Source organism: Bos taurus, chromosome 8 (assembly GCF_002263795.3).
Source record: "Bos taurus isolate L1 Dominette 01449 registration number 42190680 breed Hereford chromosome 8, ARS-UCD2.0, whole genome shotgun sequence".
In the NCBI taxonomy this organism is placed as follows: Eukaryota; Metazoa; Chordata; class Mammalia; order Artiodactyla; family Bovidae; genus Bos; species Bos taurus.
Genome location: NC_037335.1, coordinates 37093444 through 37115497, shown reverse-complemented (window position 1 = coordinate 37115497; position 22054 = coordinate 37093444). Strand labels below are relative to the sequence as shown.

The following is a 22054-nucleotide window of genomic DNA, read 5'->3' as shown; positions in this document are numbered from 1 at the left end:
AAGATTTGGGGTCTAGAGACATAAATTGTGACTGAGCATGATGAAAATTTGAGAATCATTATCACTGGCTTATTTAAGATCCCCCTTGGCAGATCTGAGACCTGAAGCCTAAACTTCTGCCTTCTTCTTTGTTCCATATCTGACTGAATCTAGATGACTTATTAAAACAGACTTGGCAGAAGTCAGCATGTTATTTGAGAATTGTCTTAATTTAAAATATATATATATATATACACACACATATATACACCTTACATGTAATATATTGTGTATATATAAATGTATTATACACATATAAAATGCATTCAAGGAAATAAATGAAGGCTAAATTCAGTAAGAGAAAATCCTGAATATATTAATAAAAGAAGCCTTATAGTAATCTTTAAAAATCAGCAGTGTGTTCTCAAATGTAAAATTGTGCACGTGACCTCAGTTGCTCAGTAGTGTCCAACTCTCTGTAATCCCAGGGAATGCAACTCGCCAGGCTTCTCTGTCCATGGGATTGTCCCCAAGGCAAGAATACTGGTTGCCATGTCCTCCTCTGGGTCAAACCAGAGTCTCTTGCACTGGCAGGTAGATATTTTACCACTGAGCCACTGAGAAGCCCCGAACTATAAAAGAAAAGCCCTTAACTAGGCATAGTGTTGCATCTAAAGTTCAAACAGCATATCAGCCAGAGTGCCTTAGCTAACTTGAACCCTGGGAGATAGTTGAGTTCTCAAGAACTCAATATTAACTGTTCTCAAGTTCACATGTGGCTTTATAGAGTAAGCAAAATGCCACTAAAGTACACCTGGACTATGTAGTGACTCATGAGCCCAGGTGGGATGTTCCATTTGACTCCGATTGTTAGAGGAGGAGTGGCTATGTGCCTAAATAGCTGGGATGCTGAACAGGATCCTCCTGAAAGAGCTCCTATATTTCAAGTGGCAGGTCAGAGGAAAAGGGAGAGGAATCACAGAATAGCCTGTGAACTATTGTGGAGAAGGAAGGAGTACACCTGATGGTATATCTTCTGATTCAAAGGATTCAGAGCTGAAAGTCTTATTTAACAAGATAGTCTACAGGCCCACCTAGTTTTATTGCACTTCAGATACTCCATTATTTTATAAACTGAATGTTTGTGGCATCCCTGCAGCAAGCAAATCTATAGGCATTATTTTTCCAACAGTATTTGCTCACTTTTATCTCTCTGTCACATTTTGGTAATTCTGCAATATTTCAAACTTTTTCATGATTATATTTGTTATGCTGATCTGTGATTAGTGATCCTTGAAGTTAATATTGCAAAAAGATGACTATTTGCTGAAGGCTCAGATAATGGTTAGTAATTTTTAGCAATAAAGTATTATTTAATTATGATATGTACATTTTTTGACATAATGCTATTGTACATCTAATGGACTACAGTGTAGTATAAACATAACTTTTATGTACAGTGGGAAACCAAAAAATCCATATAACTCTCTTTACTGCAGTGATCTGGAACCAAAGCCACAGTATCTCTGAGGTATGCCTGTATTAGAAACCAAGTTTCAAGAAATCATGATAATTATTTGAGGATCACTATTACAGTGGCATTTTTGAAGAGTTAAACTGTTGGCAAAGGGGAATGTCTAATGTTGCACAGAATTGGGATAACTTGGGAGATCTTGGTTTTAGGATGCATAGTAGCACCACTAGATGGACAAATTCCTTTCCTGAGTTGCATTGCCTATTTTTTAAAATATTTTTTTTTCATTTATTTATTTTCAGCTGCATTGGGTCTTCCAGGCTTTACTCTAGTTGTGGCAAGCAGGGGCTACTCTCTAGTCGTGCTGTATGGGCTTCTCATTGCAATGGCTTCTCTTGTTGAAGTATGGGCTCTAGGATGTGCAGGCTTCAGTAGCTGTGGCATGTGGGCTCAATAGTTGTGGTGTGCGGGCTTAGTTGCTCCATGGCATGTTCGATCTTCCAGGAATAGGGATTGAACCCATGTCTCCTGCATTGGCAGGTGGGTTCTGAGTCACTAGGGAAGCCCCATGCTCTACTTTTGAAAAATTAAAACTGGAGGAAAGACTGAGGTAATACTGAGAGGGTAGTATGCTAAGTCACTTCAGTCGTGTCCGACTCTGTGTGACCCCATAGACGTCAGCCCACCGGGCTCCCCCGTCCCTGGGATTCTCCAGGCAAGAACACTGGAGTGGGTTGCCATTTCCTTCTCCAATGCATGAAAGCGAAAAGTGAAAGTGAAGTCGCTCAGTCATGTCCAACTCTTCGCGACCCCATGGACTGCAGCCCACCAGGCTCCTCCATCCATGGGATTCCCCAGGCAAGAGTGCTGGAGTGGGGTGCCACACTTATACATAGCCACTTATTTTATTTGATCTACATGAGAAAGCTGTGAGCTGAGCAAGACAGATAAGAACATCCCTATTTTCCAAATGAGACAGCGACACAGTCACTAAGTGATGGAGAAAGGACTCAATGCAGGGGAATCATTTACAGCTCATGTCAAGCAAAAGCATGTCAGTCCCCCAACCAACTTCACGAAACAAGCATCAAGCATCCCAGGAAGCCGAAGCTGCTGTCAATTGCCCTTCTCCTCTTCAGCCATGGATGTATTTAAACAGAGTAATAATAAAACAAACTGGCAGCTGACACACTCGTAGAGCCAGCTCTGGGGCCCCCTCAGAAGAAAACTTTTTTCTGGATAGATCTCATCATTTCTCTTTTTTATTTTTCATTTGCTGTCTATTTTAAAGTTTAGTTTAAAGGAAACATTTTAAAATTTTAAAAAAATTGGGGTGAACTGAACCAGATTGTAAGCACAGACCTGCTTTGAGCAACATGCAAATTAAAAAAAAAATTTGTTTTAATTCTGACTTCTTGGTATCTGCATGATGTGATCCCAAACACCCGATCCCTCAGACACTCCGTAGCAGGCTCTTCCCCACATCCAGACCCTGAGTCCTCAGTCACCTGGCAAGAGGAGTGGGAACTCGTTATGTATACTATTAAATATTTATATACTTATACTATTAAAAACAGAATATGCTAATAAAAACAATATTGTTGTTGTTCAGTCATTAAATCATCTGATTCTTTCCAAATCCGTGGACTGCAGCACCCCAGACTTCTCTGTCCTTCAATATCTCCCAGTTTCTCAAATTCCTGTCCATTGGGTCAATGATGCCATGCAATCATCTCATACTCTGTCACCCCCTTCTCCTGTCCTCAGTCTTTCCCAGCATCAGGGTCTTTTCCAATGAGTTGGCTCTGTGCATCAAGTGGCCAGAATGTTGGAGCTTCAGCATCAGTCCTTCTAATGAAAATTCAGGGTTGATTTCCTTTAGGATTGACTGGTTTGATCTCTTTGCTATCCAAGGGACTCTCAAGAGTCTTCTTTAGCACCACAGTTCGAAAGCATCAATTCTTCAGTGCTCAGCTTTCTTTATGGTCCAACTCTCACATCCATACATGACTACTAGAAAAACCCATCTAGCTTTGACTAGATGGACCTTTGTTGGCACAGTGATGTCTCTGCTTATTGGCAATCATTTATTGACATCCTAGTACATCACAGTCATTAATACACAGTCCCCACGGATGCTGGGGGATATGACTGTTCACATTTTAAAATCAGCAAGTAGCTTATCTAGGGACAGACAGGTTTCAACTGGCTGGTTCTAAAACAAACCTTTCATCTGCATTGCCCTCGTCCCCCTGAACCTCAGGCTTCCAAAGACAGGGTCGCTGCGCTTACATCTGAGGGAGACAGATTGAATTTCCATTGCTTTAAAGGCACAACCTAAATTGCTTCCTACCAGAATGACAGCTGGATTAGCACAGACACATCTCCTTGAATTCTTAGAGAGTCAGCAGGGAGGTAGATCCTGCAAAGGTTCCCAAGACCTGAGCTCACTGGTGGCTGCCCTGTCCCTCAACTCTCAAAACCACCTTCATTACTTCATCTGTAGAACAGCAACTCTGGGAGATGCACTGCCCATTCTCTTGCCTTGCTGTAGACCCAAGTGTGTAAATGAATGAAGAAAAGTGCTTGTCCGTTGAAAAACTCCCTGCATGTGGGATTGCATGTGGGAAACAGTGGAAACAGTGAGAGACTATTTTTCTGGGCTCCAAAATCACTGCAGATGGTGACTGCAGCCATGAAATTAAAAGACACTTGCTCCTTGGAAGAAAAGCTATGACCAACCTAGACAGCATATTAAAAAGCGGAGACATTACTTTGCCAACAAAGATCCGTCTAGTCAAAGCTATGGTTTTTCCAGTGGTCATGTATGGATGTGAGAGTTAGACTATAAAGAAAGCTGAGTGCCAAAGAATTGATGCTTTTGAACTGTGGTGCTGAAGAACACTCTTGAGAGTCTCTTGGAATGCAAGGAGATCCAACCAGTCAATTCTAAAGGAAATGAGTCCTGAATATTCATTGGAAGGACTGATGGTGAAGCTGAAACTCCAATACTTTGGCTGGCTGATGCAAAGAACCGACTCGTTGGAAAAGACTGACCCTGATGCTGGGAAAGACTGAAGGCAGGAGGAGAAGGGGACGACAGAGGATGCGATGGTTGGATGGCATCACTGATGCTCTGGACGTGAGTTTGAGTAGGCTCCAGGAGTTGGTGATGGACAGGGAAGCCTGGCGTGCTACAATCCATGGGTTTGCAAAGAGTCGGACATGACTGAGCAACTGAACTGAGCTGAACTGATGTGGGATTACTGTGATTTTTTATTTTTCTCATTTAAAAGGGAATGTTTTGAGAATTTTCGGTATCTCTATAGTCAGCCACGGTAAAACCTGCTCAAGGAGTTTACTTACCTCTCCCTCCTAGTAACTATGCAGCAAAGGGAACTGTAATCAATTTGTGAGGCAGAAGCTGCAAAGGATCACGTTTTCACTAAATCATGGAGAGGGGCTGATTCTGCTGATGCTGCCAATATGTGCCAAATGTGTCTCTCAGCTTGCTCTCTTGGTAACAGGTGTTCACAGGGTGGCAAGGATGGAGAGCAGGCCTCCCCGCACTTTGCCTGTCTTTCACTTGTCAAGAGTTTTGACAGGCCTTTTGCAGTTCTCTGTCACAGAGTTCCAAGCATGGCTGCACAGTACGCAGCTTAAAGTGGCCCTGAGTCAGGAACTTGGAGAATCCGCCCTTAGAGGTTCTATTTAATGACATGCCTGGATGTGAGCGTGGGCAGCCCTTCTTCTTGGCATGTGTCTGCTTCATTCATCCTCCTGATGGGCAGCACACAGGTCTAAAGTTTGTTCCACTGGTGACGGGGCTTTGCTCTAGGCAGCATATCAGACTAGGTTTGTGTGCCAGTTTGAGATCTAAAATATCCCTTTTCCTTGCTGTCATGTATCCAGTCTATAACATTTCCTTATATCACAGTCCCTTGTTAAAGTGTCTGTCTCTCCTAGTCGACTCTCAGCTTTCTTTGATCAGGGACCCTACAGTATTCCTGGCATACCTAGCAGTGCCTGACATGTAACAAAGACTAATAAGTATGTATCAGACTGAATCTTAATACAGTGCATCCAAGGAACCTGAAAATGGTAATTCCCCTGAGGGAAATGAGGCCAGACTTCTTCTAGCTATCAAAACTGTCTTATGGACTCTGTGGGAGAGGGAGAGGGAGAGGGAGGGAAGATTTGGGAGAATGTCATTGAAACATGTAAAATATCATGTATGAAACGAGATGCCAGTCCAGGTTCGATGCACGATACTGGATGCTTGGGGCTAGTGCACTGGGACGACCCAGAGGGATGGTATGGGGAGGGAGGAGGGAGGAGGGTTCAGGATGGGGAACACATGTATACCTGTGGCGGGTTCATTATGATATTTGGCAAAACTAATACAATTATGTAGAGTTTAAAAATAAAATTAAAATAAAATAAAAAACTGTTTTGGCGATAACGGCCAAAATCTAGGGCTTTCACCAATACTGGCTTCTAGTCCCAGGCTTAATGGCTATTTCTATAGTTGGCCATTATAATGTTGAAATCAACTGGGTTTTATTGTGTCCATTCAGCTTCATATACAGGGTAGCCACTATTAAAAAATACATATTTGTGTGTGTGTGTGTGTTAGTCACTCAGTCATGTGTGACTCTTTCCAACCCCATGGACTGTAGCCTGCCAAGCTCCTCTGTCTATGGAATGTTCCAGGCAAGAATATTGGAGTGGGTTGCCATTTCATTTTCTAGGGGCTCTTTCCAATCCAGGGATCAAACCTGGTTCTCCTGCAATGCAGGCAGATTCTTTACTGTCTGAGCCACCAGAGAAGTCCATATATATATATATATATATAGTTTTGTACCTCTAGGTACAGGACAGAATGTGCATTTTTTAATTGGTCTCCTTTGCCTACTCACTGATGGCATGTTTTCTTTTGCTGAAATGTGTTATTATTCTAGACACAGTCTGCATATCATAACATGTTTAATTTAATTCACATCATTAAATCAGTATTATGCAGGGTGAAACTGAAGGAGGGATTTTCCTATTTGGGTTCTTGGGAAATAGAAAGTAACTACACATACACAAACATCACCACCACCGACAACCTCCATCCTTCCTTGACTTCCCATGTTTCTATTGAACCCCTGAGTAGTTGTACAGGCTAGGAGAGGGTAATCACATTTCATGCTTCAGGGTGTGATCTGATCACAAGGGGGTCAGGAAGGACCTCTCCCCTCCTCTGTGGAATTGTTTGGTTGGCCAGGTGCACTAATTGGGGTGAAGGGTTGCTAAATTCCTGGGAAGCATCAGGCATTTGCAGCTTCAGAATTCTAAGCAGTGAACTTGCAGGAGCAATGGTTTGGTCTTTCTGCGGCAGATTCACAGGATCACTGAACTGGGTGCTACTGCAATTTTCCCTTGGTTTCCCACTCCTTCATCTTTGTCATTTGGAATCAAAGAATACATCTCTTCCTTTATGCAAAGAGAGAACTTTAATGCTAAAAGGGAATTTAGAAATTATCTGGTCTGATTTTCTGAATTTACGGAGAGTAACATTTATGTTCTAAAAGGTTAAGTCACTTTCTCAAGAGCACAGTAGGAGCTGATGACAGAACTGAGCTTAGAACCTAAGTGTCCAGATGTTCCTTCCACTACTTTACAGCTGAGATCTGTTCTAGACACATCAGCCAGGTTCAGGTACACTGGTGGTGGTTTATTCGCTAAGCTGTGTCCAACTCTTGGTGACCCCATGGACTATAGCCTGCCAGGCTCCTCTGTCCATGGGGTTCTCCAGGCAAGAATCCTGGAGTGGGTTGCCATTTCCTTCGTAAGGGGATTTTCCCCACTCAGGGATTGAACCTGGGTCTTCTGCATTGCAGGCAGATTCTTCACCAGCTAAACTACCAGGGAAGCCCTATTAACTACACTGGTGATTCTTAAATGTAAGCACTTATTTGAATCACCCAGTTCAGTTCAGTTCAGTCACTCAGTCGAATCCGACTCTGCGACCCCATGAATCACAAAACACCAGGCCTCCCTGTCCATCACCAACACCCGGAGTTCACTCAAACTCATGTCCATCTAGTCAATGATGCCATCCAGCCATCTCATCCTCTGTCGTCCCCTTCTCCTCCTGCCCCCAATCCCTCCCAGCATCAGGGTCTTTTCCAGTGAGTCAACTCTTCACATGAGGTGGCCAAAGTATTGGAGATTCAGCTTCAGCATCAGTCCTTCCAGTGAACACCCAGGACTGATCTCATTTAGGATGGACTGGTTGGATCTCCTTGCAGTCCAAGGGACTCTCAAGAGTCTTCTCCAACACCACAGTTCAAAAGCATCAATTCTTTGGTGCTCAGCCTTCTTCAAAGTCCAACTCTCACATCCATACATGACCACTGGAAAAACCATAGCCTTGACTAGATGGACCTTTGTTGGCAAAGTAATATCTCTGCTTTTCAATGTACTGTCTAGGTTGGTCATAACTTTCCTTCCAAGGAGTAAGCGTCTTTTAATTTCATGGCTGCAGTCACCATCTGCAGTGATTTTGGAGCCCCCCAAAATAAAGTCTGACACTGTTTCCACTGTTTCCCTATCTATTTCCCATGAAGTGATGGGACCAGATGAGATGATCTTCGTTTTCTGAATGTTGAGCTTTAAGCCAACTTTTTCACTCTCCACTTTCACTTTCATCAAGAGGCTTTTTAGTTCCCCTTCACTTTCTGCCATAAGGGTAGTGTCATCTGCATATCTAACGTTATTGATATTTCTCCTGGCAATCTTGATTCCAGCTTGTGCTTCTTCTAGCCCAGCATTTCTCATGATGTACTGTGCTGCTGCTGCCAAGCCACTTCAGTTGTGTGCGACTCTGTGTGACCCGATAGATGGCAGCCACCAGGCTCCTCCATCCATGGGATTTTCCAGGCAAGAGTACTGTAGTAGGGTACTATTACCTGTGCATATAAGTTAAATAAGCAGGGTGACAATATACAGCCGTGACAAACTCCTTTTCCTATTTGGAACCAGTCTGTTGTTCCATGTCCAGTTCTAACCGTTGCTTCCTGACCTGCATATAGGTTTCTCAAGAGGTAGGTCAGGTGGTTTGGTATTCCCATCTCTCTTTCAGAATTTTCCACAGGGTATTGTGATCCACACAGTCAAAGGCTTTGTCATAGTCAATAAAGCAGAAATAGATGTTTTTCTGGAACTCTCTTGCTTTTTCCATGATCTGGCAGATGTTGGTAATTTGATCTCTGGTTCCTCTGCCTTTTCTAAAGCCAGCTTGAATATCTGGAAGTTCATGGTTCACTTACTGCTGAAGCCTGGCTTGGAGAATTCTGAGCATTACTTTACTACCGTGTGAGATGAGTGCAATTGTGCGGTAGTTTGAGCATTCTTTGGCATTGCCTTTCTTTGGGATTGGAATGAAAAGTGACCTTTTCCAGTCCTGTGGCCACTGCTGAGTTTTCCAAATTTGCTGGGATATTGAGTGCAGCACTTGCACAGCATCATCTTTTAGGATTTGAAATAGCTCAACTGGAATTCCATCACCTCCACTAGCTTTGTTCATAGAAATGTTTTCTAAGGCCCACTTGACTTCACATTCCAGGATGTCTGGCTCTAGGTCAGTGATCACACCATCGTGATTATCTGGGTCGTGAAGATCTTTTTTGTACAGTTCTTCTGTGTATTCTTGCCACCTATTCTTAATATCTTCTGCTTCTGTTAGGTCCATACCATTTCTATCCTTTATTGAGCCCATCTTTGCATGAAATGTTCCCTTGGTATCTCTTTTCTTGAAGAGATCTCTAATCTTTCCCATTCTGTTGTTTTCCTCTATTTCTTTGCATTGATCGCTGAGGAAGGCTTTCTTCTCTCTCCTTGCTATTCTTGGAACTCTGCATTCAGATGCTTATATCTTTCCTTTTCTCCTTTGGTTTTCACTTCTCTTCTTTTCACAGCTATTTGTAAGGCCTCCCCAGACAGCCATTTTGCTTTTTTGCATTTCTTTTCCATGGGGATTGTCTTGATCCCTGTCTCCTGTACAGTGTCATGAAACTCTGTCCATAGTTCACCAGGCACTCTGTCTATCAGATCTAGTCCCTTAAATCTATTTCTCACTTCCACTGTATAATCATAAGGGATTTGATTTAGGTCATACCTGAATGGCCTAGTGGTTTTCCCTACTTTCTTCAATTTAAGTCTGAATTTGGCAATAAGGAATTCATGATCTGAGCCACAGTCAGCTCCCGGTCTTGTTTTTGCTGACTGTATAGAGCTTCTCCATCTTTGGCTCCAAAGAATATAATCAATCTGATTTCAGTGTGGACCATCTGGTGATGTCCATGTGTAGAGTCTTCTCTTGTGTTGTTGGAAGAGAGTGTTTGTTATGACCAGTGTGTTCTCTTGGTAAAACTCTATAAGCTTTTGCCCTGCTTCATTCTATACTCCAAGGCCAAATTTGCCTGTTACTCGGTGTTTCTTGACTTCCTACTTTTGCATTCCAGTCCCCTATAATGAAAAGGACATCTTTTTTGGGTGTGAGTTCTAAAAAGTCTTGTAGTTCTTCGTAGAACCATTAAACTTCGGCTTCTTCAGCGTTATTGGTTGGGGCATAGACTTGGATTACTGTGATATTGAATGGTTTGCCTTGGAAAGAAAGGAACAGAGATCATTCTGTTGTTTTTGAGATTGCACCCAAGTACTGCATTTCGGACTCTTTTGTTGACCATGATGGCAACTCCATTTCTTCCAAGGGATTCCTGCCCACAGTAATCTGAGTTAAATTCACCCATTCCAGTCCATTTTAGTTTGCTGATTCCTAGAATGTCAACATTCACTCTTGCCATCTCCTGTTTGACCACTTCCAATTTGCCTTGATTCATGGACCTAACATTCCAGGTTCCTATGCAATATTGCTCTTTACAGCATTGGACCTTGCTTTTATCACCAGTCACATCCACAGCTGGGTATTGTTTTTGCTCTGGCTCCATCCCTTCATTCTTTCTGGAGTTATTTCTCCACTGATCTCCAGTAGCATATTGGGCACTTACCAACCTGGGGAGTTCCTCTTTCAGTATCCTATCATTTTGCCTTTTCATACTGTTCATGGAGTTCTCAAGGCCAGATTACTGAAGTGGTTTGCCATTTCCTTCTCCAGTGGACCACAATCTGTTAGACCTCTCCACCATGACCCTCCTGTCTTGAGTGGCCCCACACGACATGCCTTAGTTTCACTGAATTAGACAAGGCTGTGGTCCATGTGATCAGATTGGCTAGTTTTCTGTGATGATAGTTTCAGTGTGTCTGCCCTCTGATGCCCTCTTGCAATACCTACAATCTTACTTGGGTTTCTCTTAACTTGGATGTGAGGTATCTCTTCACAGCTGCTACAGCAAAGCGCAGCCGCTGCTCCTTACCTTGGACGAGGGTTATCTCCTCACCGGCCGTCCCTCCTGGCCTTGGATGTGGAGTAGCTCCTCTCAGCCCTCCTGTGCCCATGCAGCTGCCACTCCTTGGATGTGGGGCTGCTCTTCTCGGCTGCCTCCCCTTATCTCGGGCGTGTGGTAGCTCCTCTCAGCCACCGCCCTGACACAGAGAGTGTGTTAAATCACCCAGAGAGTGTATTACATTACAGATTGGTGGGCTCCAACTCCAGAGTTCTTGAGTCAGTAGTAGCTCTGGCATGGGATAAGAATCTGCATTTCTAATGAGTTCTTGGAATGCTGATGCTGCTGGACCAGGGATCCCACTCCAGGTAAGAAGCACTGAAATACACTAAAGTTGTCAAATACAACAGATGTTTTTCTTTCCTTACTCCTTTGTTCAGCCCTTTATTCACTTCTTCATCAGATATTTATTGAACACCAACTGAGTGCCTGGCATGTTTGCTGCTGTGGCTGGGAATAGGAAACAAGAAGGTTAAAAAAAGGCATAATCCTCTTCTTGAAGAGTTCACAATTGGTAGAAAGGGACAAATGCATAAATAATTACTGAGCGGTATTTTAAGTACAGTGATAGAAGTCTGCCCGAAGTCTAACAGTTGTGCATCCCTGAAAGTAATGACAACATAGGGACTTTTCAGGGACGGCTTTACCAGAGAGGTGACATTTGGGTTGGGCTATGAAAGACAGGCAGGATTTCTTCACAAAAGGAAGATTATAGGCTGAAGGGAGAGAACATACAAAGGCATGGAGAATGGCATTTTTAGGAAGAGCTGAGTAAAGTGGCAGGAACATGGAAGGAGGGGCTGTGGTACAAAATCCAGAGAGTGGAGATAAAATAAAGATGGAGAGTTATGGCGGGTGAAATAACAAAGGCATCCCATGCAATAACATTCATTGTGTGTGTAGCAGAGATACTGAAGGGTTTTAAGGGGAGACATTGTATGACTACACTAGCTATAGCGTGGAGGGCAGATGAGAAGGGTTTCCAGAAAGCAAGGAGAAATGAAAAATCTACTATGGTGATGTACATGAGAAAAGATGTTAGGTGATCCAAAACAATAGCAATGGAAATGGATGCGAAAGAGCTGTAAAGAGTTAAAATAATCAGGACTTATGAAAAGAAGAGAAAAATGATAAAGATGCTCATAAATAATTCCACAATCTCTAGCTTCTCTGATTAGATGGAAATGCTATTAATGGAGATAGGAAAAAGAAGAGCACAAGTAGGTGAAAGCTAAGTTCATTTGGGCAAGTTGGGACAAAGAGTCAGACACAACTGAGTGACTTTCACTTTCTCTTAGCCAAGCTACTATTGGTTCATCACTTGAGGTGTTGGGGAAATTCTTACCTGCTCTGCATCCTTGAGGTCCTCAAGCATCTCATCTTTAAAACAGGGTTGCTGAGAAAGGAATAAATGATACCTACAAAGTATTTAGTTTGCATAATGCTTGGCACATAAAAAGGGTGCTGTAATTTTTTAAAATAGATTTAACAGTGGAACAATTTTACTAGAAAACAAAATATAGATTATCCAAGAAAACCACCAATAAAAGAACAAATGAAGACTGTAACTATGAAGACAAATGCTTTTCAGGTGGTCCCTTCTTGTTCTTCCCAAGTGCCCAGAATGGGGATGTCTGTTTGGTCTAGTGTCCCACCTACTTTTGTTACTAAACTCAGGTTTGGTTGCTCACTTCTCAGAACCTGTTAACTGAGGGGAAAGTGTCAATAGAAAGGAAAGGTGCTTTATTCAAAAAAGCTGGCAACCTGGGGAGAAGGCAGACTCATGTCTGGAGATCAACTCTGAAAATTCTGTTCAGCCATAGTAATTTTCAAAGGGAGAAAAGAAAAACAACCTCATTTAATCATTAAGGTAGGCGGTCAGATTCTTCATCATTTCTCCATTGCGTGCAGGCCTGCTGATTTCTCTTGACCTTCTTTTGAATGCTCTCTTGCCTGCTTGGTCAGCCTGCAAATTTGCTAAGGGGGGAAGCTGGGGATAGAGAGTTAGTCATTTTTTAACTACTTAATTTTTCATTCTTGTTCCTTTTAATCCAGGAAAGGATTCAACAGGTTAGGCAGGACATTGTGTATATTCACTAGAGAAGAAGACAGGAGTTAGATTAAATGTTATCAGCTGACGTCATTTTTATAATTAACATTTTGGAGAAGCAGAAATTGGCTAACAGGAAAGGGGCAAATCAGAATCATTCTGAGACTAGAGGTGAAGGTCCATCTTCTGTAACTTCTTTATTTGTTGTTGTTGACATTGTTGTTCATTTGTTCAGTTGCTAAGTTGTGTTCTACTCTTTGCAACCCCATGGACCGCAACTTTATGCTGACATAGGGTGCTATATGGAGAAGGCAATGGCACCCCACTCCAGTACTCTTGCCTGGAAAACCCCATGGACGGAGGAGCCTGGTGGGCTGCAGTCCATGGGGTCGCGAAGAGTTGGACACAACTGAGTGACTTCACTTTCACTTTTCACTTTCATGCATTGGAGAAGGAAATGACAACCCACTCTAGTGTTCTTGCCTGGAGAATCCCAGGGATGGGGGAGCCTGTGGGCTGCCGTCTATGGGGTCACACAAAGTCAGACACAACTGAAGTGACTTAGCAGCAGGGTGCTATATGTCACTCTGTGTCAGAGTAGAAGATACTGACATGGTTTTGTAGCATCTGTTTGGTGACAGTTTGAGTTGCCTTTGTGGGCAGAGCAAGCTACAATTATTCTAATTCTCACAAAGATATAGATTGTTATGAGCAAGAGTGTTAATACCATTTTTCATCGGACACTGAGTCTATGACTCTCTTATCATTAACTGCTTGAGCCTACTCTTTTGTGACTCTGGGAGGCCTTTGTTCTCGGGGGGAGGGGACCATGGGGTTCTGCTTAGTTCCCTCTATGACTATGATACTGCAAAACACTTCTGATTCCTTGTATTCAAACTTCCTTGTATTCAGGGAAGTTGTATTCCTTTATGATTCCTTGTATGTAACAGATTATCACAAACTTGACAACTTAAATTTATTATCTCATTTCACAGCATAACTGGATACTCTGCTTAGGGTCTCACTGGGCTGAAACCAAGGTTTGGCTGGGGTTGCAGTTCTTCATTCTCACAGGGCCCTCTTCTAAGCTCATAGGGGATTCACAGGATTCATTGCCTTCCAGTTGCAGAAGTGAGGGAGGGCTTCATTTCCCTTTGAGTTGTTAGTCATTCCTAGTCACATGACCTCCACAGGAAATTCTCACTATGGATGTTTGTTTTCTTCCAGCCTGTTGACTCCCCCTCCTGCTTTTAATCTCTGTTTTCTCAGGTCTCTAACCTCTGGATCAAGATATAATGGGCTCATGTGATTTAGTGCATCTGGATAATCTCCTTATCTTCAGATCAAATTGATCTGGAACCTTAATTACATCTGCAAATTTCCTTCACAGCCATACCTAGAACGATGTTTGAATAACTAGGAGAAGGTGTGTGTATACCCAGGGGTTGGGAGCCTTGGGGGGGTCCATCTGAAGAATTCTGTCAACCACACTCCTGAAGCCCCTGCAAATTCAGTCACAAGACTGAGCAAGTGCTTTTAGTGGCATTGTTGCATTTAACACTCTCCCTTCTGGCCATTTCTCTACATTTACATTTGAATGACAAGTTGTTGAATAGCTCAAAGGCCAAGAGACATGCATTTAGAAGAGTGACAAATTTTTTTCCCCATGCTCTTAGGATACCTCTGAATGGTGTGTAATTATAGGTCTCTCACCTCTCTTTGCCCCTGATACCTAAATAATCATTGGGTCAAGGCAAGGATTTATCTGTCATTTAAAAGAGAGGAAAAAAAAAAAAAAGAAGAAGAAGGTTTCAACTCAAAATTGCTTACTATTCCTCACTTCAAGATTTGAGAAGTGTTGGTTTCATCAACTTCCTGGCAATAAATCAGTTGAGGCCAAGCCTGGTTTGAGGGGGTTCTTGAACATAAGCTTGCCCTGAACATATATTTAATTTTGGAGCAATATATTTCATGCTGTCAAATCAAGTGGCATCATTCAAGAGGCCCCTAATTCAGACACAGTCAGGCTGAGAAATGAGTAATAAAAAAGGAGCAAGGGGCAAATGCTAGTTGAGGGTGGGAGTGAAGCACAAATCACAGCTGAAATGCTTAACCTCTAAGGCTGCCAGCAACAGCTGTCTCTGCAATGGCTTCTGTCAGGTGAAACTCCAGAACTGTTTAGGTTGGTCTGCATTTGGCATACAGCAGTGCTGCAAGCAACAGCTGTCCATTAATTCACCTAGGGAAAAAAGAGACCCCTACCTCTCCCCCCAGTACACAAGATCCCAAGGATCAGTCTATATTCAGGTCCTTTAATATGTTGTTAGCTGTTCACTGGTTTCTAGACTAGTCAGTGCAATACACAAAGGAAATAAGAGACGGTACAGTCATTTCTTGATCATCTGGAGATATCAAAGTTTACACCATGTTAAGTTTGTCCTAATAGGTATTTTAGACACCATGAAAAATACCAGTGTTGACACATTTTGATCTGCATTCCAAGGAAAACTCTAAGTGTGTTTTTAAATTGCCTGTTTTTGTACTTTTTTTCCTTTCTTTGTGAAAGGAAAAAATAAACTCTCATTTCCATACTGCAAAGATTCTAAAACCCATCATAATTAAGCTGGTGTTCTTAAATTGTTGTTATTGTTCACTTGCTAAGTTATGCCCACTTTTCACGACCCAGAGGACTGTAGCCTACCAGGCCCCTCTGTCCATGGGATTTCCCAGGCAAGAATACTGGATTGGTTGCCATTTCCTTCTGCAAGGAATCTTCCCGATCCAGGGATTGAACCTGTCTCTTGCATTGGTAGGGAGATTCTTCACTGCTAAGTCAATCAGGGATCCTTTGATTCTTGAGCTTCTTTGTCCTGCTCACCCAAGGAAAGAGAAGATAATATAGGGGCACTAAATGCACTTCATCCCTGAGAAAAGAGAGGGTAATACAGGAACACTAAATGCACCTCCTACTTTGCAGAACTAAGGCAATGTCTCTTTTCCCTCTGAAGATTCATCCCTAAAACAAACCATGGCCTCTAATTTAGCACTGACAGAAGTGAAAGCAAATTCAAACAATTTTAACTACAAATTCTAAGCTATTTTGGGGAGGGGATGGAGGGAGATTATCCCTAACTGCCTTTAGATATGGCAGAACAGTACTTTGCTCACACCTAGTTAAGTGAGTCCAAGTTCAGTTCAGTTGCTCAGTCGTGTCCCACTTTGCAGCGGGACGACTGCAGCAACGACAACCCCAACGACTGCAGCACTCCAGGCCATCACCAACACCCAGAGCTTGCTCAAACTCATATCCATCAAGTCAGTGATGCCATCCAACCATCTCATCCTCTGTCTTCCCCTTCTCCTTCTGCTTTCAATCTTTCCCAGCATCAAGGTCTTTTCCAATGAGTTGGTTCTTCCCATCAGCCAGCCAAAGTGTTGGAGTTTCAGCTTCAGCATCAGTCCTTCCAATGAATATTCAGGACTCATTTCCTTTAGGATTGACTGGTTGGATCTCCTTAGTCCAAGGGACTCTCAAGAGTCTTCTCCAACACCACAGTTCAAAAGCATCAATTCTTCAGTGCTCAGCTTTCTTCATAGTCCAATCCTCACATCCATACATGACTACTGGAAAAACCATAGCTTTGACTAGACAGACCTTTGTTGGCAAAGTAATGTCTCTGCTTTTTCATATGCTGTCTAGGTTGGTCATAGCTTTTCTTCCAAGGAGCGTCTTTTAATTTCATGACAGCAGTCACCATCTGCAGTGATATTTGAGCCCCCAAAAATAAAAGTCTGTCATTGTTTCCATTGTTTCCCCATCTGTTTCCCATAAAGTGATGGGACTGGATGCCATGATCTTAATTTTCTGAATGTTGAGTTTTTTTAAGTCTCCTTTTTCATTGTCCTCTTTCACTTTCATCAAGAGCCTCTTAAGTTCTTCCTCACTTTCTGCCCTAAGCGTGGTGTCATGTGTGTATCTGAGGTTATTGATATTTCTCCCAGCAATCTTGATTCCAGCTTGTGCTTCATCCAGACCAGTGTTTCTCATGATATACTCTGCATATAAGTTAAATAAGCAGGGTGACAACATATAGCCTTGACATACTCCTTTCTTGATTTGGAATCAGTCTGCCAAACCTAATTTGGCAGTATACTTTGGGCAAGTTTATTTGGAAAAAGCTTTTATTTGATTAAAGATTCATACTGGTATGAATCCTGAGAAACATGCTAAAATTATAATATATACATTTAAGAGTTATGTTATGTATCCAGGAAGTCAAGCCAAGATGAGCAAACTGTAATTTGGTTTTAAAACTAAGAAAATGTTAGGACTGAAGCTTTCCTTCAACAGAATGGGTTACCTTTTAAAGAAGGCAGTAACTTGTCTTCATGGGTATTTTAGTGGATTATCGTGTGTCATGGGGGGCTTGCCTGGTGACTCAGTGGTAAAGAATCTGCCTGCCAGTGCAGGATATGTGGGTTCAATCCCTGGGTTGGGAAGATCCCCTGGAGAAGGAAATAGCAACCCGCTCCAGTATTGTTGCCTGGGAAATCCCATGGACAGAGAAGCCTGGTGGGCTACAGTCAGTCAGACATGGCTTAGCAAATGAACATACACATGTCATGCGTCCTCAAGGAAGTCCCCTGCTTTGGCTCCCCTTCTAAGTTAAAACTTCTGTATTCACTAACATCACATAACTGAATTTAATATTTCACTTAAATATTTTATATTGAAAAACCTTCTCAGTTGGATAGATATATAATCACTCATGCCATGAACTCTAGTGTAGACAATGCAAGAGACTTATTGTCATTTGTGAGGCTTAATAGACTTGTATACTTATATACAATATCAAAAAAATAGCCCTAAAAGGTATCTACTTATTCAACCTACCATCCAAAATGTAGACATTGTGATTCACAGTTGAGTTGAAGAGTATTTGTCTGCTCTGAAAAAATAGCTACACACAACTTTAGAAACCACAGTATTGCAGAAAAAAAAATTAAAAACCTAGTAGGAAGCAGACTTCTCTCAGGCATAAAGTGTCTAATTTTCAGTCTTTATCTCAAAAGCAACTGAGTTTCATCACAGAAACTTTTCCAGTGCTTATGAGAAAAGAACAAAACACACATACACACACACACACACAAAACTACAAAAGATTTTGAATTTCTCTCAAGTATTTTGGTACTTAAGCTTTTTATTTTATGCTGATTTTTATGCTTATCCAATTGTTTCATAAAGGTAATTCTTGCTTCCTGGGAACAATCCTAGTTCTGAAAGACAAGAACAAGTCCAAACACCATCGCTGAATGACCCTGGGCATATCACTAGGACTCTGTTTTTTAATGTTCACTTACCACCAATGACATAACCTCCTCAGAGTAGCTGGTAAACTCTCAAAAGGTCATGGATCTGACAATGCTTTGGGAAGTATGAGCAGTATGCACATACATGTTTTATGTATTTCTGTGTATTATATGATACCTACCCAGGATAGTAGGTGCTGACCCAATTATAGGAAAAGTATGATAAAAAGAACTATTGAAAATAACTTTAGCTAACTTTCCCATTTGGTTTATCACTTCCTCTCTCTCTATATATATTTACAATTATACCCTCCTTCCTCAAATAAGACACAGAACCTCTTCTCTTTTCTCAGGGATTTATTGGTCCCTGTGGAGCCTGCGAAGAATGCCATAAACAGTCATTGACCATGAATGACAATCCATGTTTGTCTTTTCAGTCATGTCGTATCTGCCGGACTGAAGTCTGTCAATGTCCACATTTCTGTCCAGAACGCTTATAAGTGCCATTCTTCCTGTGTGTGTCACGGGGACGTGGAGGGATGACAAATTCACTGGTGGCACTTTCATCCAGTGCGGAAGGCCTTCCCTTTGGGGTCTGACAGGATGACCACACCCCAGCAAGCAATGCCTAGGGGGGAAATAAACAAAACAGTACTTGATGTGCTAGGAAAGTACCAAGTGCTTTCATATATGGCAACTCTAATCCTTGAAGATTTCTTATAGAAGAGTGAAGCTCAGAAAAGGAAAGTTGAAAGAAAAAAATTTTTACTTTCCCTATGCAAAAAAGTAATTGATCTAAGCAATCTAGTTAAGACAATAAGAGACATGAAAAATTAAAATTCTACTCACTCAATTGATCTAAAGAGCTAAAAGAATCACCACATTTTACCAGAAGACATCTTGACCATCACTTAGTATCCTTACAAGTAATAACTATGGGGTCACAATAGGCAGAAGACCTCATACGTGCGCTTTGAACCCATGTCTACAGTTTACCTTCAAAGGCAAAGGTCAGGTGCCCTCACTCAGTCTTTCTCCACAACCTAGAAAAGAAGCATGGGTTTTGGTGACACATAAACCCGGGATCAAAGACTGGCTGTGTGTCACATCCTGGATGTCTGACTTAAGACATATTTACTTCTCTGTGTCTGGGTTTGTCAACAGGAAAATGGGACTACCATGCTCATACCTATTTCTAATAGCTCTCAATAGGATTAAAAAGATTGAGGCTCGAGTTCTCCAAAAAAAAAAATACACACACACACACACACACACACACACACACACACACACACACACACACACACACACACACACACACACACACACACACACACACACACACACACACACACACACACACACACACACACACACACACACACACACAGTGTTATTTAAGAAAAAACAAAGCAAAGAAAGTATCCCAGCAACTACTTCTTCCCTCCCCGCGCGTCTTACTGGAGGGGATGCCTGCGGCCACGTGACCAACCCGGGTGCCTCGCCCCCCGCCCCCCCACGCCCCACGTGTCTGATCTCCGATCTCCTCTTCTCCCTCTCCCTCTCCCCCGGCCCAAGGGTGGTGCCCAGACTCTCACTGATGCCGAAGATCATCTGCGCAATAGTCCCAGGACCCGGGGGATATCCCAGCTTCATGGGCTTCCGCGCCATCCAGTACACATACCCGCCTGCCCCTATCAGCCCCGACCCGGAGAGCACGCGACAGCTCCAGCAGTTATTAAATAGAGGGGCTTGCGCTGGAGAGGCTGGCGCTCCGGGTGCAGTGACCTGTGCGGGCTTAGGGGTGGAGGTGGTCTCAGGGGGCGCAACGAACTTGACCGGCTCCAGGGGCTGTGAAACGAAGGAACCCATATTAAGAAAATGAGCCTCAGCCCCAAGTCGGGTCCCGTGAACTGACGTAAAAGATGTGCCCGGAAGTAGCGCCGGCGCGCTGCACCGGAAGCTGCCTGAGGGCCACTGGGAAATGTAGTTTCTTCTGCCCCTGGGAGGGAAAGGAATGAGGAAGGGCCTGCTGTCCTGGTGTGGTGTGTGGCTAAAACTTTGGCCATTCCAGAGGCATGTTTTTGTTGTTGTTTAATCCCTCCCAGTCATTTTAAGAATTTAACCAACTCCCTAAATGCCTTGAAATCTAAGTCTCCATAGAGGAAAAGTCTGCGTTTCTCAGTATCCTAATAGGAAAGATGAGGCCTCGGGTGTGTCACTTCACGTGACTATAAGTGTTTGACTTAAAAAGAATTAAGTAGTGTATGCCTAACTTTATGCTGGACACTTTGCTAAGCGATTATCTGCAGTATGACATTCACTATTCTCAACCCAACAGGGTTATCAGTTTCCCAATATATGACAAAACTGTTAGGTAACATAGCCGTGGTTGACCCAGTGTCTGTGAGGAGATAGAATCAGATTTCTTAAATGCTACAAAATGTGAAGGGACAACACAGATATAAGACAGTTATTCAAAACGGATCTGAATAATCTCCGTAAATACTTTAAATTTCTCTATAGCATTTTTCATCCCATCTTTTCTTCAGGGAGGGTTGGGCACATATTTCTTGTGCTGGATTGTTTGCAGAGGATTATTGATAGAAAGACATTTAGAGTTCAGAGGCTGTTTTTGATAGAAGAGATGGACAAAAGCAGGATTAACTTCAGGTTTGAATTTTTCTGATATACAGTGGCTTAAAAATTAACATGATAAAAAAGAAAATTTACTATTCCTTCTTCTAAAACAGGATGTGATTTTGGGAAGGCTAGAAAAAAGGCAAAAATAAAAATAGGGTGTGTGTGGGTATGTGTTAGTTGCTTAGTCATGTGCAACTTTGTGACCCCATGGACTGTAGGCGACCAGACTTCTCTGTCCATGGAATTCTCCAGGTAAGAGTACTAGAGCAGATTGCCATTTCCTTCTTCAGGGGATCTTCCTGACCAAGGAATTGAACTCAAATCTCCTGCCTTGCAGGCAGATTCTTTACCCTCTGAGCTACCATGGACATAGAAAGACATAAAGACAGATATTTAACAAAAGGAAGGGTCTTTGAAATTAAGTAGCAGATAACCTAGTATTCCTTTTCTCTCCAAAGAGAATACTTTGTTAAATATTTGTCAGTTTTTCTGTCTATGTTTATGTGTTGAATAGTTGAAAGACAAAGGTTTTGGAAATTTGGGATCTGTACCTGGCTCTGTCACTATGAGTCAGGCATATGACATGGAAACCATTATTCTCTCCACCTGTAGTTACCTCATGTTTGACACTTGAAATAGGTAATATATAATTTCTTTCCTAACTTTAAAATTCTATTATTTATTAGTAATCTCTCTTTAGTTAGCATTGTATTAAGTGCTGTACCAAATGAATTAATAGTATTTTATTTAGAAATTCATAGTTTATGGCTGGTGCTTCTTGCTATGCCCCAATAAAATATTCTTATAGCACATTTAAATTCTCCTTATATATGTGGAAAATCATTATTTAGCAGTGGTTACCAAACATTTTGATTACAATCCTCTATGGATTGAAAAAGACTGAGCCCACAAGATAATTTATATATGCCTGTTTATGATTTATAAGTTATATATTAATGTGTTACTTTATGGGCTTCCTTGGTGGTTCAGTGGTAAAGAATCTGCCTGCAAAGCAGGAGCTGGAAGAGCAGTGGGTTCACTCCCTGGGTCAGGAAGATCCCCTGGAGGAGGGCATGGCAATCCAACCCAGTATTCTTGCCTAGAGAATCCCCATGGACAGAGGAGCCTGAAGGCTACAGTCCACAG

The 22054-nt window shown here is 42.2% G+C and overlaps 1 protein-coding gene and 1 long non-coding RNA gene across 4 annotated transcripts in view; one reads left to right on the top strand and one right to left on the bottom strand.

Moving 5' to 3' along the window:
• Positions 1 to 22054, top strand: part of LOC132346043 (uncharacterized) — a 217533-nt gene that overhangs the window by 180425 nt on the left and 15054 nt on the right. The gene's annotated exons all lie outside the window — the stretch shown is intronic.
• On the bottom strand, positions 18605 to 20180 carry DMAC1 (distal membrane arm assembly component 1). 3 transcript variants are annotated; one of them, NM_001077007.2, is made up of 3 exons: positions 19864 to 20175; positions 19262 to 19308; positions 18615 to 18893 (listed from the first exon to the last, which is right to left on the bottom strand). In NM_001077007.2, exons 1-2 carry the CDS (start codon positions 20135 to 20137, stop codon positions 19277 to 19279), a joined length of 306 nt encoding a protein of 101 aa, NP_001070475.1. In that variant the 5' UTR covers positions 20138 to 20175; the 3' UTR covers positions 18615 to 18893; positions 19262 to 19276. The 3 variants fall into 3 exon arrangements, with proteins under 3 accessions (XP_024851742.1, XP_024851741.1, NP_001070475.1); XM_024995974.2 differs by lacking the exon at positions 19262 to 19308 and having other exon boundaries at positions 18605 to 18893; positions 19864 to 20180; XM_024995973.2 differs by lacking the exon at positions 19262 to 19308 and having other exon boundaries at positions 18605 to 18893; positions 19950 to 20180.

Bases quoted from the DNA above. Each gene is read 5' to 3' on its own strand.
- DMAC1 (XM_024995973.2), bottom strand. From the start codon at position 20,137: ATGGGTTCCTTCGTTTCACAGCCCCTGGAGCCGGTCAAGTTCGTTGCG. The intron at 18,894-19,949 runs GTATGTGTACTG...TTTCCCCCCTAG, and splicing joins GGGCTGATAGGGGCAGGCGG to GCATTGCTTGCTGGGGTGTG.